This window comes from Sarcophilus harrisii, chromosome 1 (genome assembly GCF_902635505.1).
Source record: "Sarcophilus harrisii chromosome 1, mSarHar1.11, whole genome shotgun sequence".
Lineage (NCBI taxonomy): Eukaryota > Metazoa > Chordata > Mammalia > Dasyuromorphia > Dasyuridae > Sarcophilus > Sarcophilus harrisii.
Window position 1 is genome coordinate 398,009,285 of NC_045426.1, and position 17,088 is coordinate 398,026,372.

The following is a 17,088-nucleotide window of genomic DNA, read 5'->3' on the forward strand; positions in this document are numbered from 1 at the left end:
ATATTTATCACTGCTAGTAGTAACAAGTGATGCAACATTAGTCTTGATCTGGTTGGAGATTTCAAATGTTTCATTCTAGAAAAAGTCTGTTCACAGATATAAGTGCTGCCAAAGATGGATGCCATTTTGAGTGCATGGTTCCTGGGATGAGGATATGTCTCAGAGGGGAGAGATGCATAGAAATTATGAAGGCTGCTTGACTTGAAGGCGGCTTTCAGAGAGTCACAATTCTGCAGTTCAGCCAGTTCCATTTGGTAAATTGTATCCACATTTTTGATGTCAATAGAAAATGGATTACGGGAAAGCTGTATGTCCTGTTTATGGAGATGAAGCTCTTTAAATCTAAATTGGAACTCCTTTTGCAATTTTTCCAGTGAATCCACATATGTGTTGTTTGGGAATGCAATCAGCGGTTTTTCCACTAACAGTTGTTGAGTTGTGGGGAGATGGCAGAAATTTTCCTTCTTCACTTGTTTGATGAGGAGGCCTAATTTTACTTCAAATGCTTTGACATGTGATTGCATATCACAGATGAGTTTCCCCTTTCCTTGAAGTTGCATATTGAAATTATTGAGTAGCTCTGTTACATCTGTCAGAAAGGCAAGGTGCCATTTCCATTCTGCATCATTGAGCTCTGGTACTTCTTTGTTTTTTGAAAGCAGAAAAGTTGTAATCTGTAGAAGTAAGTCATAGAAACGTTTCAAAACTCTTCCTCGACTCAGCCAATGGACTTCTGTGTGATATAGAACATCTTCATACTCAACATTTAACTCAGACAGAAATTCCTGAAATTGTCTGTGATTTAGTGCCTTAGCTCTAATGAAGTTAACAGAAGACACCACAATTTTCATAATAGAGTCCCACTTCAGTGATTTACTACACAGCTCTTGTTGGTGGATGAGAATGGTTATGTTTGTCCATCTCTTGGTTAATGTGAGCAATTAATTCTTTCTTAGACCCCACCATGCTAGGAACACCATCAGTTGTCACGCTAGCTATTTTAGCCCAGTCCAGCTCCAAACCATTCATAGTTTGGCAAACCTTTTCATAGATATCCTCTCCTGTAGTTGTTTCTTTGATGCTTTGCAGTGCAGCAAGCTCTTCTATGACTTCAAAATAAGTTGTTCAGAATCACGAACATCATTGCTTTCGTCAAGTGCCAAGGAAAAATATGAAATTTTTTTAATGAAGTTTTGCAAATGCTGATGCAGATTGTCTCCCATTTCTTCAATCCTCCATGTAATTGTAGGTCCTGAAAGACTCACTGTACTAAATAAATTGGCCTTCTCTAGACACATCTCTTTGGCAACAGAAAGAAGGCATTCTTTAACAAATTCTCTCTCCACGAATGGTCAGCCAGTGCGTGCTATTAGCTTGGCAACTTGAAAACTTGCTCACAGTGATGAAATATTTAGCTGCTTCTGCTTCACAAAAGTATTTTGCTGAGTTGTTAATGTATTTTTCAGTTTTAATATTTTATCTTTTCTCACTTCTCCAACCAAACAATCATATTTATCTTGAGTTTCATATTTATGTTGAGTTTCATAGTGTCGATGCAAATTATATTCTTTGAACACAGAATATAGTGTCTGGCATATCAGACATACAGCTCTTTCCTGGTACTGCATGAAAAAGTAATCCTAAGTCTACTGTTCTTTGAATATCCTACACTCTGAGTCAATTTTTCTTTTTCTTGACATCATTATTTCCTAGGGTTTCCAAATTGCTATTAGTAAAATACCAATATATATATACAGCGCTACAAAAACAATATACTAGCAATAACTTTGCCCACACAGAGACATACAGACTGCAATGCCCAACTTCCTCCAAGCTGCCTTTGCGCTGTGATGCCTCCGTTTCCCACACTCTCTCTCCCACTCTTTACGCTCCCGCTTCCAACCTTCACTGCTGCAGTGAATTCCCCCTGCAGTGGCCATGACATGCAGAGCATGCACTGTACATCCCCCGCGTCTGTCTGTTGTGGTGGCTGCTGTTATTGTACAAGGCCGCGGGCCATCAGTTCTCTGTCTTCTGCATCTCTCTCCCTTCCCCACACCACACACCCCGGCCTGGGAACTCATCTCACCTCAGTATCACCTCACACTCTGTCTCTACCGTCTCAGCCCAGTGCCAGAAGTGTGCGTTGCTAACATGAGTTTAGGTCGAACGTCACTTCCCGTCTGATTTTGCCATAACCCGGCGGGCCGCATAAACGTCCTCAGTGGGTTGCATCTGGCCCGTGGGCTGCAGTTTGAGGGCTCCTGATTTAGGCTTTGTTACTGACTAGTAAATATCAACTTTGAATTTACCCATATCCCACTTGGGTATGTCCCACTTGAACTTTACCCTGTGTCATTATTTTCATATTGAATAAGTTATAGTGTTAGTCTTAATTCAATAAATGACTATATTACAAGAGAAATAATAAAATTAATAATATACTAATTGTTTTTTGTTTGATTTTCATCTAATTGTACAAGAGCCCTTGTTCATATGATTGTTTTTTGTATTTACTAGATTTTTATACCACTTTTTCCCTGACCTGTGAAAATGGCAGCCTAGGAGGAAGAATTTAACTGAGAAGTTGCAGTGGTATCAGGAAGCAGAAAGTAGAATTCAAAAATGAACTTGGTGCTCTTTATCCTTCATCTTCCCTTTTAGTTCATGTTCTCTCTATAGGTTCCATTTTGGTATTTCATTCTTGAATTGTTTCACATTTTGCAAGCTATTGCAAATATCTATTATTGCAAAGGTACTGTTATTGGTTAATGTTTAAACCACTTAATGTTACTTATGAGATTTAGATTTGGGGTACCCAAATCAAATTAGGGTTTCTGGTGGTCAGGGATTTAAATGAGATCTAGTGGTGGTGCAAGGATAGGGAGTTCAGTGAGGTCTAATGGAGGCACAAGGTTAGGGAGTTCTGAGGATTCATTCCCTTTCTGGCGGCGCAAGAGTCCTCTATAAAGAAATTTACAGACCTCAAAATCTAGATTGATAAAAGAGGTTTTTTATGGAGATTGGAAGTAAAGTTAAAGTCTAATTAAGGAAATAGGTGAGGATAAAGAAAGGAGGGCAATGGAAACAGTATTCCAGTGGGCAGAGAATCCTTGGGGTGCCAGGCATGAAGCTGGCATGTTTGACCCTCTGCAAAGAGAGAATTTTAATTTGGCTCCTTTTATAATGAGAGATTTAGGTAAAGGGGCCCGTCCCACATTGGCTTAGATCTGAGAGGGTTGTGAGAGCCCAAGTTGGCAGATACGGTGGGGGCTGGGACAAGCCCCAGATATCCTATTGGAATTCAAAGGGGTGCTTTTGACCAGGATTTGTGAATCAGAGATGTAGGCTTCCTGAACTGATAATGCAACATCCAGGAGGGGCTGGGAGTAATCTGCACAAATCAATTTCTTAAAGGATCACAAATCAGTTTCTTAAAGGGACCACAACCCACTTCATTACTAAATCACAAAATCCATATTTAGATAAATCATTTCTTAAGGAAATCTTTTGGTAATTTGATCATATCTACTATATTGGGAAGCTAGAGGCAGTCTTCACTTCTGCCTCTTAGGTTTCCTTACTTCCTTCTAGGCCAGTAACTGTGTGATACCTTTCCTGATCCCATTATTTTTCTTTTTATCAAATTCCATGTATCATTTTATGTTACTATGCTTTTTAAGTCATGAACTATATTGTTTATAATTATGACCCAGAATGATTAAAAACATAGTTTTATGTTGTTTTTTTTTTTATGATGAAAAAAGGAAAAGTCTTGAGGTCCTGAGTAACTAAATGCAGTTGGCAAAGAAAGATGAAAATATTGATAGAATTACTCTAAAATAAGCAGGGAAGGGCACTGGTGGGGATCTGTTTAACCTCATAGTCCCACCCTTTGTGGAGGTCATGGGCAGCCCCACCTTATTATGTCTGAGTAGAAATCTGAATTATGTCAAAAACCTGAGGTTAAATTTCCCTTATAAATGTCCATGGTTTATGCCATCTTTGCTTAACCTTTGGGTCAGTCCACCACAGCACAGTGCCTTATCACCCCCATTGTCATGTGGTATCTTTTCTCTCATCCCTCACCATGCCTCTATTATTTTCTCTTTCCTATAGCTGACTAATTCTTTTAGGGTACTAAATTCTATAGATTTAGCCTGCCATCTAAGGGCATATTTCAACTTCATGGAGTGCTGTTCCATTTCTCCTGGTTAATTGTGAGTTCCACTTAGAAACTTGTCTTTTCCATCACTAATTTTGTTTGTTTTAATAATAGCTTTAAAATTTCAAAATACATGAAAAGAGTTTTCAATATTCATCCTTTCAAAACCTTGTATTCCAAGTGCATCTTTCTCCCCTTTTCTCATCCCCTCCCCTAAATGGCAAGTAATCCAATATATATCAAACATGTGCAATTCTTTTATACGTATTTCCACATTTATTATGCTGCACAAGAAAAATCAGATCAAAAAGGGAAAAAATGAAAAGAAAAAAAAAACAACAAAAAGCCATCAACAATAAAAATAGTGCAAATACTTTTTGATCCATATTAGTCCCCACAGTCCTCTCTTTGGATGTAGATAGATGGCTCTCTCCATCACAGAGTGATTTATTGATTCTAGATATACTGGAAGGATCCTCAGAGACTAGTCCAAATCCTTTATTTTATAGATTAGATTCTCAAGTTAATCAGCTGGACCATATTGCTAAGATTTCTATAATTCAGCAATGAAATCACAAGATACTGTTGTGTAAGCTAATTGCACTTTTCTGGAAAAGAAATGTAGAAATTAAAAGAAGAATTTTTGAAGTAAAGAATAATGTCCTTTTTTATGAATTAAATCTTATACATATATATATATAAAATTGTAGCATTTCAAGAGGTTAAAAAGAAAAGATACATTTAACGATTTTTAGAAATTTTAATGTAGAAAGACTTTTTAAAAGAACAAAATATGACTTTCCTTTTCTTCCGGCTTTCCAGTTTAGATAATTGACTTTTAACGATCATTTTGAATGTTTCTCTATTAGATAGATTTTAAGAGGAAAAAAAAAACAATTTGACCCAAAAAGATCTTTTATTGCCAATTAATATGTGTAACAGTATGTTAAGTATGTATTTAGGAGTATAATACATTTTTACTCAAAAAGTTGCTAAAGGTTAGACACTATATTTCTGTATAGAAGTTACTACATGGTTCAGATAAGCTATGATTTTCTCTAGTTTCCTGTGATTTTAGAGAGGCTTACATCAGAAAATGATTTTTTTTTTGTTACCATATTTATATATGATATGCCTAATATTATAGTTAAATTACTCAATAACAATATACTCGTTTTTCAATACCTAATAAGTAGTTATAAAATACCATTTTATGGTTTTGTTGCTTTACTAAGCACTGGGAATATAAAAATAGGATCAGTATTATACCAGATAAGTCATCAAATGACCTTTCCTTGTGGTTTAGTACACTGATACTGCACTCAAGTTTGCCTTTTTTCATACCCTGTGCAGCATTTTGCAAAAATATTACTGTTGAATAGTTGATATATAAACAAAAGATGCTATTTCTGCTCTCCTCTACATTAAATTCTTGTTGAATCTTTACAGATTATTTTGTTCTTGTGGTTTTCATTAAGGAATAATCATTTTAGTGTCAGTTTTCAAAATTTCAATTATATGCATGCCAACCTATTACTATTTTATAGCATAATGCCAATCCTATTTGGCTACATTATAACATTTTTGGATTTATTTCATTTTATAAAGATGCTTATTTTGCTACATTATAACATTTTTGGATTTATTTCATTTTATAAAGATGCTTAAGCCATGCATAAATGAATTTTTATTCTTGATCAACAGACATATGTAGGGTGTGTCGATCAGAAGGAACACCTGAGAAACCGCTATATCATCCGTGTGTATGTACTGGCAGTATTAAATTTATCCATCAAGAATGGTGAGTAGATTTTTTTAGAAATTATATTTCAAAACCCACTTTTGTTGCTAGTATAACTTATTATAAATGTGGAAATTCCTTTATTTTTAATATATTATTATTTGTTGGGATTTTTTTAAAAAGTAGGCATCTCAAATTTTCATAGGGAGAAGAGAAGATAAAATAAATATAATTAATTTCATGGATTTAAAACTACTTTATTTACATTGTCTTTTATGTAAGATTTTTCTCAGGGCTTATATTTGTTAGCCAGTTGGCAAAACAGGTTTCTTTAAAGTCAATGAATTAATTTAAAGTATTTATATATACATTAGTGAATAGAATGGGAAAGCATTACATTCATAAAGGACTCAGATAGCTGTTATACCCAGACTTTTCTACAATATCTGCATTTAGTACATAGACAAGGCTAAGAGATGAATGAACAAGGTAACTTCAGTTAGGTTGGGTACAAGAAAATGGATAGAATAACAAGATATAGTTTTGAGTTTACAGAGGAAGGAACATGGAGGAAGTTATATTTGCTTCCTTGTTTCAGGCTTCATGAAAAAGACAGTTAAAATCAGGATTTAATAATGTCAATTCATTTCATGTGAAATAAGTTACTCAATAACAATATATTCAATTCTTAACACCTAATAAGTTGTTATAGAGTATCTACTTTATGGCTTTACTCTGTGCTAGGCACCAGGGATATAAAGACAGGATCAGTGTGAACAATTGACATCATAAATGCCAAATTACAGAATTTGAGAGTTGGAAGAGACATCAGTGGCCATTTAGTCTAAAACATATGAGAATTGAAAGGAATCTCACCTTGACAAACCTGAAAAATGATCATCCAGCTTCTGCTTGAAAATTTCCTAAGGAGGAGGGAACCCAACAATGATGCTTTCTTCCTTTTATTATAACTTTAATGACAATACTATATGATATTTTGAGGGAAAGCATGAATATCTTATTTTTAAAAATCTAAAAGATTAACATTGTGCCCCAAAATTGCTAACTTCCCTAATAAAATATTATGGATATATCATCCATGTATTTACCTAAATACTTCTCGAATTTATATTTTCAGCTTTTACTATCTGTTGGAGGTAAGGAATTCCATGTGTTGACTACCTGCTGGGTAAAGTAGTATATGTGCACCAATAAGAAATTAAAAGCTTTTTGAAGATAAAGACAGTGTGTTAGTTATAGAGTACCTACTTTATGCTTCGTCTCTGTGCTAGGCACTGGGGATATAAAAATAGGATCAGTGTGAACAATATGACATCATAAATGCCATCTAGAATTGGGCAAAAATCACAAAATTTGAGGTTGGAAGAAACATCAGTAGCCATCTAGTCTAACACATATGTGAAAGAAATCCCAATGTCTTATTTATTTCACTATTTAGCACTGTGACCTGCAAAATAAATTGGTGCAAAATAAATATTTATTGGATTTTTATTTATACAAAATTCTTTCTGATTTTAGAGTGTTTCTGAACATTTCTTGACTGTTATTAGTCTTTGGTTCTGTAAAAACTTTGTTGGCCAAAACAATACAGAGGGAGAAAGCAGGGGACATTGTTTTAAATAAAATCTCTGCTCTTCCTTTGCTTGTAGTGGTAGCTTTCCTTGGGCTGAACCAACAACAGTTTTCTGTTTGGCTAAAAAAAAATCATATCAACTAATATCCCCTGGGTTGGGGGATTTGTGATGAGAGAGGACAACCACCATTTACAATAGATTCTCCACAGGGGAATACCAGATTTATTTTTTGATATTATTTTGAAATAATGTTGATTAAGAAACTATATGAAGCATGTTTGTTTTCTAGTGTTTGATGAACATAATATTTGTCCTGTCAATAAAATTCAAGAATTTAAAAAATTTTACTCATATATCACCCTTTCAGTTGTTACAGATTGAAGAGTCCTAATTTTTTGTTCTTTTCTCATATAGTATATCTTCTAATTTCTTAGTTGTCCTGCTGTCTTCTGTGTAGAATCTTTTTGAATAAGGCTTTAAGTAAGAATTGTATATGTATTTCCAAGTGCAAGTATTACAGGTTTGAAAAAGAAACCAATGAATTTCACAAACCTATGATTAGTATTGGATTAATATTATTAGCATTAGATACCATGTGGATGAAACAGTGGTATAATGGAAATAACATTCAGGATTCTTCATCTGTTAAGTGGAGGAAATGAAAATAACTACATATTTCAAATTTAAATTTAAAAGTATAAAGAAAGAGGAACTTTAGTTAAATAAATAGTAGGTGGTGGCTGGGGAACAAAATAAAAATCAAAGAATCTGAACATTATAGAACTGGATGGACCATTTGAAGGATCTTATTCAGTTTTATTAGTCCATTAAGATTTTTCTGAAACTAGATTTTTTTTTTCTTAAAGTAGTTTTTGAAATAATTATGTATTACTTCGCCTTTATGCACTTTGTGCTTAAGCCAACCTGGTCTCTACTTCTTGCCTTTTGCCTCTCTTTCTTTCGTACTGATCTCCATATCTGGAACATTTCTCCCTTCTTATCTCTGCCTCTTAGAATTTCCAGATCCATTCAAAGTTCAATTCACCTTTTACATGAGGAGGTTTTCCCCAAGTCCCAAGTTGTGTGTATTTTCTATTTTCTTATTTATGAACATTCCCTCCAGTAAAACCTTAGTTCCTTCAGAGCAGAAGCTATCTAATTTTATATTATCCTCAATACATGGCACATAGCAGACAATTAATAAATGCTTGTTGATTAGTGTATCTTCAGTTTTATAGATTATTTTTAAGCTTCTCAAAAATAAATATATTCATAATCTTTTTTTATTTTTTTTCATTTCAATTACTTTTTCTTTCTTATTATATCACTCGAGGTACCATTAGATCTTTAATTGGAAATTCTAGCACTCGGGACATAGTCATTTGAGGGAGTTTGTGCTTCTTCTCTGTGACAATCCTATCTGCCTTGTGGTCCTCTTGTAGTTCTATGCCCCTCTGTGACTACTGTGAGGAAGAAGATAATTCTTCCTCTCCCCCTAATTCTTATTCCCATAGTTTCTTTACTGTTCTGGTATCATTATGTAGTTCTGCAAAATATTATGTTTCTACAAAATGCCAAAATTAAGTGCAGTGTTTTGAAGATGGGGAAAACTTTTTGTGAAAAAATGAAAATTATAGTTATCATAACCATAAACTTTTAAAATGTATTTTGTGCATGAAAAATACTTTTGCAATATATTTACATTTTATAAATAATATATATTTCTAATTTCAGCTTAGTTCAGTGGTTGAAACACAGCAGAAAAGAATACTGTGAACTATGCAAACACAGATTTGCTTTCACACCAAGTAAGTATATTATTAACAATGTTAATTGCCTTTGTGTGTATTATATCTTTGCAACTTTCAATTTGAAATTTAGAAGTAATATTCTTTATTCTTTCCTTTCATATTTCATTCCTCCTTGATTTTTAATATAAAAAAGTGTTCTGAGCTCCTTTTTCATCTTACCTGGTTTGTTTTTAAAAACATTTTACATTTGATGTATTGTATCACTAGAGCTATTATGACTTTATTTGTTAAACATCTAAAATATTGAATTAAATTTAACAAATATTTAGTGCTTGCAAACTTTGAGGTATTATCCCCAGTACTTAATACACATAGGCAAAAATACAAGTCACTTGCCCTCAAAAGAGTTTAAATTATACTTCAATATTTAACAAAATATTTATAACACTTTATTAAGCAGGAATAAGTTGCTGATCCATTGAAGGAAAAGTGTGAGGAAAAATTAATTAGCCTTTTTTCCTTATTATACAATATTTCTTAAATAGAAACATTCATTACATTTATTTATGGATGTGTTTGTTTTTTCTGGAATATAAATTTTGCAAAGGTTAATTTTTTTTTTTTTTTTAGTATTTTGAGTAAAGTGTATGCTGTAGAAATGAACATTATTGACTTTGCATTTTTTCCCCCACTGGATAAATAGGAATTTTTGATAAAAGAGGCTTCTCTTTTTCTTTGATAAAGTATACTTAATTATAATAATTTCTCTGGAAATTCTTGTACTTGAGTGAGACGAACTGGATTTGACTTCTGATTCTGCCACTTATCAGTATTATTCTAGGACTTGGTTTCTTCAGTAATCAGTGTCACAAAAGTCAATTTTGTTATTAATTGGTTAGAACTGAAAAATTATCACATACAACTTTAAAAAAATTTAGGTTTTTTGGCCTTATAGCAAATTAAAAAATCTCAACAATCCCATGGCAGTAGAGTAAGGAAAGAGGGAAAGGATGCATGTTTTTTGATGTCCTTTGATGATGTCCTTGTGTTTGGTAGTGAAGCTTTGCTACCAATAGTATGAGAAGAAGTAGAGGGATGCTAAGTGAACTCAGGGTAAATGAGCATCAGTTCTGTTTTCTTCTAACCTTCTTTTGAATTCTTGGTGTCCTAAATTATGGAGGCAGGTGAACTTGCTTTATCTTTGGTTTCTATTTTGGAGACGTTATGGGAGAAAATGTCTAGTCCACATTATGTTGCTCTTGTGACCCAAAAGTCTGTCACTTCTTGTGACTTCTTGTAAAGATGTAGTTCTTCTGGGACATTGAATCTGAATTAAGCTATTGCTTTCATACTATGTTCTTGTGTAGCTTAATCAATAAGTGCTTGTCACATCCATGTTATTTCCTATGGACATCTGTCTCTTTTCTCATTTATTTATTTATTTACTTTTGCTGAGGCAATTAGGGTTAAGTGACTTGCCCAGGGTCACACAGCTAGGAAGTGTCAAAGTGTCTGAGATCAGATTTGAACTCAGGTCCTCCTGAATCCAGGGCTGGTGCTCTATCCACTGCGCCATCTAGCTGCCCCTGTCTCCTTTTTTATGAAATTATTTCTCATACTTTTGGGATTTCATTCTTAAGAAGTCCTTAAAAATTATCTTTGCATGTATTTGGAAAAATAAAAAACTATTTAAAAAAAAGATTTGTATTCTCTATTCTTTCTGGTTTAATTTTAAGCCATTTATTGTATTTATTCTTAAAATTTATTAAATCATGTGATTGTATTTATTCTTTTAAAAAATCCCCCAAAAACAAACTTAATTTTATTGATATTTTTCTTCAGCATCGTTGGTATTAAAAAATATAACTTTTGTCCTCCCTGTAAGCCATTCCTTGTAACAAATATTAAAGAAAAGAGAGGGAAAAAGCAGTTTAGCAAAGTCAATATGCACATCAGATGATCTGGCAATATATACAACATTCCACACACTTTGCAAAATGGGGAGGAAAGTACATTTTTTAGTTTTTCTCCTAGGGAATGTTATCTTTTCTCTGAATCCTTTGAAACATGTTCTTTCCAAATCAAGGTCACATGTCAAAATTTTCCAAATTAATTTTCAATTACAGATGAAGTCTTCTTTCTCCCCTTCCCCCAAGAAGTCCAATCAATTCTGCTTCAACAACTAATTCTTCCATTCCGATGAGAATCTGGTCCAGAATTAGAAGCTTCCTTCTTTGATTTTCCCATTTTTTGAAAGATGACACCATTAATATGGATCCAGAAATTAATAGTTGCTTTACTTTTGCAAGAGAATATTTCAACAGATTTCCAGATAGTTGTGAAGTTCCTCTTAATGCTATATTTTATATAACTCCATGTTATGATCTTGTGATCTATTTCTTTCTCTCTGAAGTCAGTCTATAGTAGTAGTTGTTGTTGTTTTTTTCTATGACAGTAACATTTCTCTTTTTGGCAATCAGATGCCAAGTGAATGAGGTATTTGATACTCTAATTGTTGTTCCTGGCAAGGCCAAATCTTGAGTTTTATATCCTGATATTAATAAATTATATGACAAAAATAATGAGGGCATATAACACATTAAAAGAACTTCACATTCTATTAAATGAAAATTGAAATAATTTAATCCATTTAACTTTGAGCAGTGGAGATATGTTGGGTGTTTTTAACATGTATGACGTTTTAGATGTCTTCAAGTGTTTAAAGAGTTATCTGTCATCTCTACTTGACAGAATTAGTGGCAGAAGCAGAGAAATTGTAGAGAGGCTAATTTTGGCTCAATAATAAGGTTAATCGTCCTAAATTTTAAAGCTGTTTAAAAATATAATGAGCTTTTTCTTAAGGGTATTAAGTTCCTGGATGTTGGATGTTTTCTAATTGGTTCTGGATTATCATTTGTTTGAAGTTCTGTGGGGGAGTTCTGCTTACGTATTTGTTGGATACATTACTTTTCCTTTTTTGAGATTCTGTGTTTTGGGGTAAATGAATTATTATCTTGATTTTATTTATTCAAACTGCTTATCTGAAATGTCTTATTAAGAATCATATCCTGTCACAAAAATTGTGATCTAGATACATAGCTATTGTATAAATAATTTAAATATTTTTTAATATATTTTGTTTTGAAACAACGTATGCCTCCAGTAGAGACTCAATCCCTTCTACAAACTGCATTTCCTAGAAAATTGATTAGCTTTTACAGAAAAGAGGACTGGATCAATTTTATAATAATGATCATATGATACTAATATTGAATTTTTTATTAGAGTTTTGTGGCCTTTCAATATTAATGTTATTTATTCATTCTATACAGTGGTTTTTTTTTTTTTTAGCTCAGCTTTTCATATAAGTAGCTATTTTTTAAATAGAATATAAATTTTTTGAGTTCCATTTTTTTTCTTTCAGTTTATTCCCCAGATATGCCTTCAAGGCTACCAATCCAAGATATTTTTGCTGGACTGGTTACAAGTATTGGCACAGCAATACGTTACTGGTTTCACTATACACTTGTGGCCTTTGCATGGTTGGGAGTTGTACCTCTTACAGCATGTAAGTATTAGTTTTTCAGTTAGGGATTTCTTAAATATTGTTTAATAATAGATACCATTATTTCATGTTATTCCATGTAATGTTCTCTAATGATTATATAAAGTATATGTTCTTAAACATAAAAAAATTTCACTTAAAGAAATTGGGTTCTAGATAATTTAGGCCAATTCCAAGAGACTTGTGATGGAGGGAACCATCTGCATCCAGAAAAAAGGACTGTGGGTGCTGAATGTGGATCACAACATAGTATTTTCACCATTTTTGTTGTTATTTGATTGCTTTTTTTTCCTTTCATTTTTTTCCCTTTTTGATCTGGTTTTTCTTGTGCAGCATGATAAATGTGGAAATATGTGTAGTAGAATTGTGCATGTTTAACATATATTGGATTACTTACTGTTAAAGGGAGGAGAAAGGGATGAGAGAGGGAGAAAAATTTGGAACACAAGGTTTTGCAAGAATGAATGTTGAAAACTATATTTCCATATATTTTGAAAATATAGTTGTATTAGTAATTCATTTTTGGCAGTTTAATCTAGACAGACATTTCCCAAAGAGAATCTAGGAAAGAAAAAAATGAACAAAATATGGAGAATAATTATTATTTAGAAGACCAAACTTATACTCTGGACAAATGATGGATTTTAATTCCTTCAGTCACATTGTAATTATCCTTAAATTTTGGATTTTTGGGAAGTTTATGTCATGCCCACTAGGATTTCATTTTCTCTTCTACCTTGTTTTTATTTTTTTTTAATTTTTAACTTTAACATTTTTATTTTAATAGTTGATTCTTTTTCTAATTACATATAAAGATGATTTTTAACATTCATTTTTGTAAGATTTTGAATTCTAAATTTTTTTCTCCCTCCCTTCCTTCCTTACCTTCTCTAGCCCCAGAACAGCAAGAAATTTGATATGTTATTTATGTGCAATCATTTTAGAAAATATTTCCATATGAGTCAGATTGGAAAAGAAAAATCAGAAGAAAAGGGGAAAACTAGAGAGAAAAAATAAAACAAAATAACAAAAGTGAAAATAGTGTGCTTTGATCCACAGAGAAGAAGTCTACATAGTTATTTTTCCATATGTGAATGATGTTTTCCATCCTAAATCAATTGGAATTGTTTTCCCACCTTATTTCTAAAACTTGATTATAAGGCTAAATCTGGTATATGGGTGCCTACTGAAATGAATGGCATAATGATATCAAGTAGGCAAATTGAACTGAAAAGGCTCCTCTTCTCTTTACCCTTTTCTCTCCTTCAAAAACAACAAAAATACCCTCATGTTCTGTGATAATGAAAGATGTTTCAAGACATATTTGATATATTCTGTAAGGTATGTAGGATGTAAGAGATGTAGTAGGAAATTCTAGGGTGTGAGGTTAGACATGAACAAGAAATTCTTTGAGTATTTTATTTGATTTACTTGAATTTAAAAAATTCAAGTAATTGATACTAAATTTAAGTGATTTTAATTTACTTATAATTTATGGGGCAGATAGTATTTTAAAAGAATTTAATAGTATTTGTATTTTGATTCACTCTAAGGATTTGATGTCCTTGTAAGAAAATATAAGTTAATGTATGCTCAGTGATTACAAATATAATCATTATAAATCCCCAATTAAATACCAAATTTGAAATTCTGAAATAAAATGGGAGATTAATAAAACTGAAAGAAAACTATTGAATTAAATAAAACTAAGAGTTAGTTTTGTGAAAACCAACAAAATAGATAAACTTTTAGCTAATTTGAAATATAAGCATTATAAATTCTTTCTAAAAGTTGCTATTGTTATAGTATTTTTTTAAAATGATTTTTGCTTTTGGATAGGCCGTATCTACAAGTGCTTGTTTACTGGCTCTGTGAGCTCACTATTGACACTGCCATTAGATATGCTGTCAACGTAAGTATAAACCAATATGATATGAAAAAGATGCTTGATTCAATGATTCATTTTCTTCCTCCCCCCTTCCCCATTGCTTCCTCCCTTTCTTCCTTCTTTCCTCTTCCCTTTCTCCCTTTCCTTCCTCTTTCTTCTCCTCCTTCTCATCTATTAGGGTTAAGTGATTTGTGTAGGGTCACACAGCTAGTGTCAAGCAAGTATCTGAGTTAGATTTGAATTCAGATCTTCTTGACTCCAGGGCCAGTGTGCTCTAACCACTGCACCACCTAATTGTCCTCGGAATGATTCATTCTTACTGCTTATTTGTTTTTCTTCATATTAAAATTTAGCATATACTTTTTATAGCTCTTTCTATTATCTTTGAAATAGCTGTCATTCATATTAGATTTGTAATTTTATAAATACATTGTTTATATGGGATATTCCATTTAAAGCTACATAAAGGATGGTTTTATAACTTAAGATTTGTTTTCAGTAGAATAATTTATACAGTAAGTTCACATTGAATTCATGAATGACTTTACAAACAAAACAAGAACTACAATAAAACAGCAATTATCTTTGAGTTGAATTATATTGCATTTGTCTGTTTCATGACATTTAGGATTATAATCTCTGATAACATTTCACCTAGTTGTCTCGGTGCTTCTTAATTCTAATGTGTAAAGTATTTGTAACTTTCTAAAAATAGAAGAGAGCACTTGACTTCCTGTTAATAGTCTTCTTAGAAGCAATGTAAATTGTTGACCTCATTTCATAGTTTTGCCCATTTCAGATTTACTTGGTTCTTATATTTAGCCTTTATTAACTCTTTCTACTGATCCTTATTTTAATAAGAAAAAGACTAAAAGGATCTATGTAGAAGGATGCATTGAAAAATCTTCTAAAAGCACATATATCCTTGCAATTAACTTAAAAAGAAAAGATACGAAAAGCATAGTATTTTACACTTTTAGTAGACTTTGTAGCTTTATTCCTCTTAGACTAATCCAGAGTATTAAGCATATGTCTTTAAATTGCTTAAAACTGATCATTACATTTAGAATTTTAAACCTAATTTCCATAGTGTGAAAAGTCAAAGCAACAGTGTCTTATTAACTTTGTAAACTTAATTTAGATTGGAATAGAAATTTGTTTCTTTATTACACTTGATGTAATTTAAAAAAAAAAAAAACCTGACAGATATTTAAGGTTTGAAAAGTATTTTGCATATTTCACTTGAGCCTTGTGAAACAGATACTATAGATAATAACCCCTTTTTTATGGATAAGCTATTAACTTAAGTTTTGTGACTTTCTTGTGATTTTGCACTAGCAAATATAGGAAACAGGATTTGAATTGAAGTTTTTGATTTCTTAAGTTTAGAATTACATCTAATACAATGCCACTCTCTAAAATATAATTTCTGTGTCTGTTTCTCATTATATATAAAGTGGAAATTTTAAGAGGAATGAATTTTGAAATTTATGGAAATTAAATGTTAAAAGTCCTCTCTCAAGAGGAAAAACACAAAAGGTTTATCATGAAGACCTGAAAGGAAAGTAAATAAAGGGTTTCTTAGAAAATAAGGCAATGAAAAATTAGAAGTAGAAAAAATATTATGAGTAAATTAAAAGAAAAAGTTGGATCTTGTCCTACCTTTGATTGGTTTCTATGTTTCTTTTTTATTCCTATGGTTGTTGAAGTCCAGAAAAGGCAAAAGTCTGGCATTCATATCCTGTACCAGGGAAACTTGGTCAGGACCCAAATAAATCATAAGTATTTGATATGCCTTAGGTAAACTCCCCTAGAATTATGATGTACTCTAAGTGATACCTTCCTGGGGGAGAGGAAAAACCATCCCAGTTAGGCTTGGGATTACAGGGTTAAGTGTCTGGACTATAAGACCTATTGAAAAAAAATTCCCAGAATAGATGAAGCCATTAAAAATATAATGAATATAATACATCATATTTTTCATTTTTCCTTAATATTTTTCATCTATTTGGAACCTTCAATACAAATCATTTTTTATAGTTTTGTTTTCTGGGTAATGAATAATTTATTGAAACTGTAGATGGTCATTTAAAATTATTTTCATTACTGTGGAAATAATTATGTATATTTTTTTTTAATAGGGAAAATTTATTGGCAGATTGTTTGCAGGGTTGTTTTGTGGTGACCTGCACTCTTTGTGCATTTATCAGCCTTGTGTGGTTGCGAGAACAAATAGTCCATGGTGGAGCACCACAGTGGTTGGAACAAAATCATGCTCAACCTCTCAATGCTGCTGGACAACAAAATGAGGTAAGGTACTTGTTTTAACTTTAGTTGTTATGGAATTATTTATGATTATCATGATCTCAGCATCTATTTGCTT

The 17,088-nt window shown here is 32.3% G+C and overlaps 1 protein-coding gene across 2 annotated transcripts in view; it reads left to right on the forward strand.

Moving 5' to 3' along the window:
* MARCHF6 (membrane associated ring-CH-type finger 6) overlaps positions 1-17,088 on the forward strand; it is a 76,073-nt gene that overhangs the window by 21,533 nt on the left and 37,452 nt on the right. For both annotated transcript variants that reach the window (XM_031946128.1, XM_031946127.1), the window contains exons 2-6: positions 5,870-5,966; positions 9,236-9,309; positions 12,677-12,820; positions 14,657-14,729; positions 16,847-17,015. In XM_031946128.1, coding sequence (XP_031801988.1) covers positions 5,870-5,966; positions 9,236-9,309; positions 12,677-12,820; positions 14,657-14,729; positions 16,847-17,015 — 557 coding nt within the window. The remainder of the gene's footprint in view (positions 1-5,869; positions 5,967-9,235; positions 9,310-12,676; positions 12,821-14,656; positions 14,730-16,846; positions 17,016-17,088) is intronic.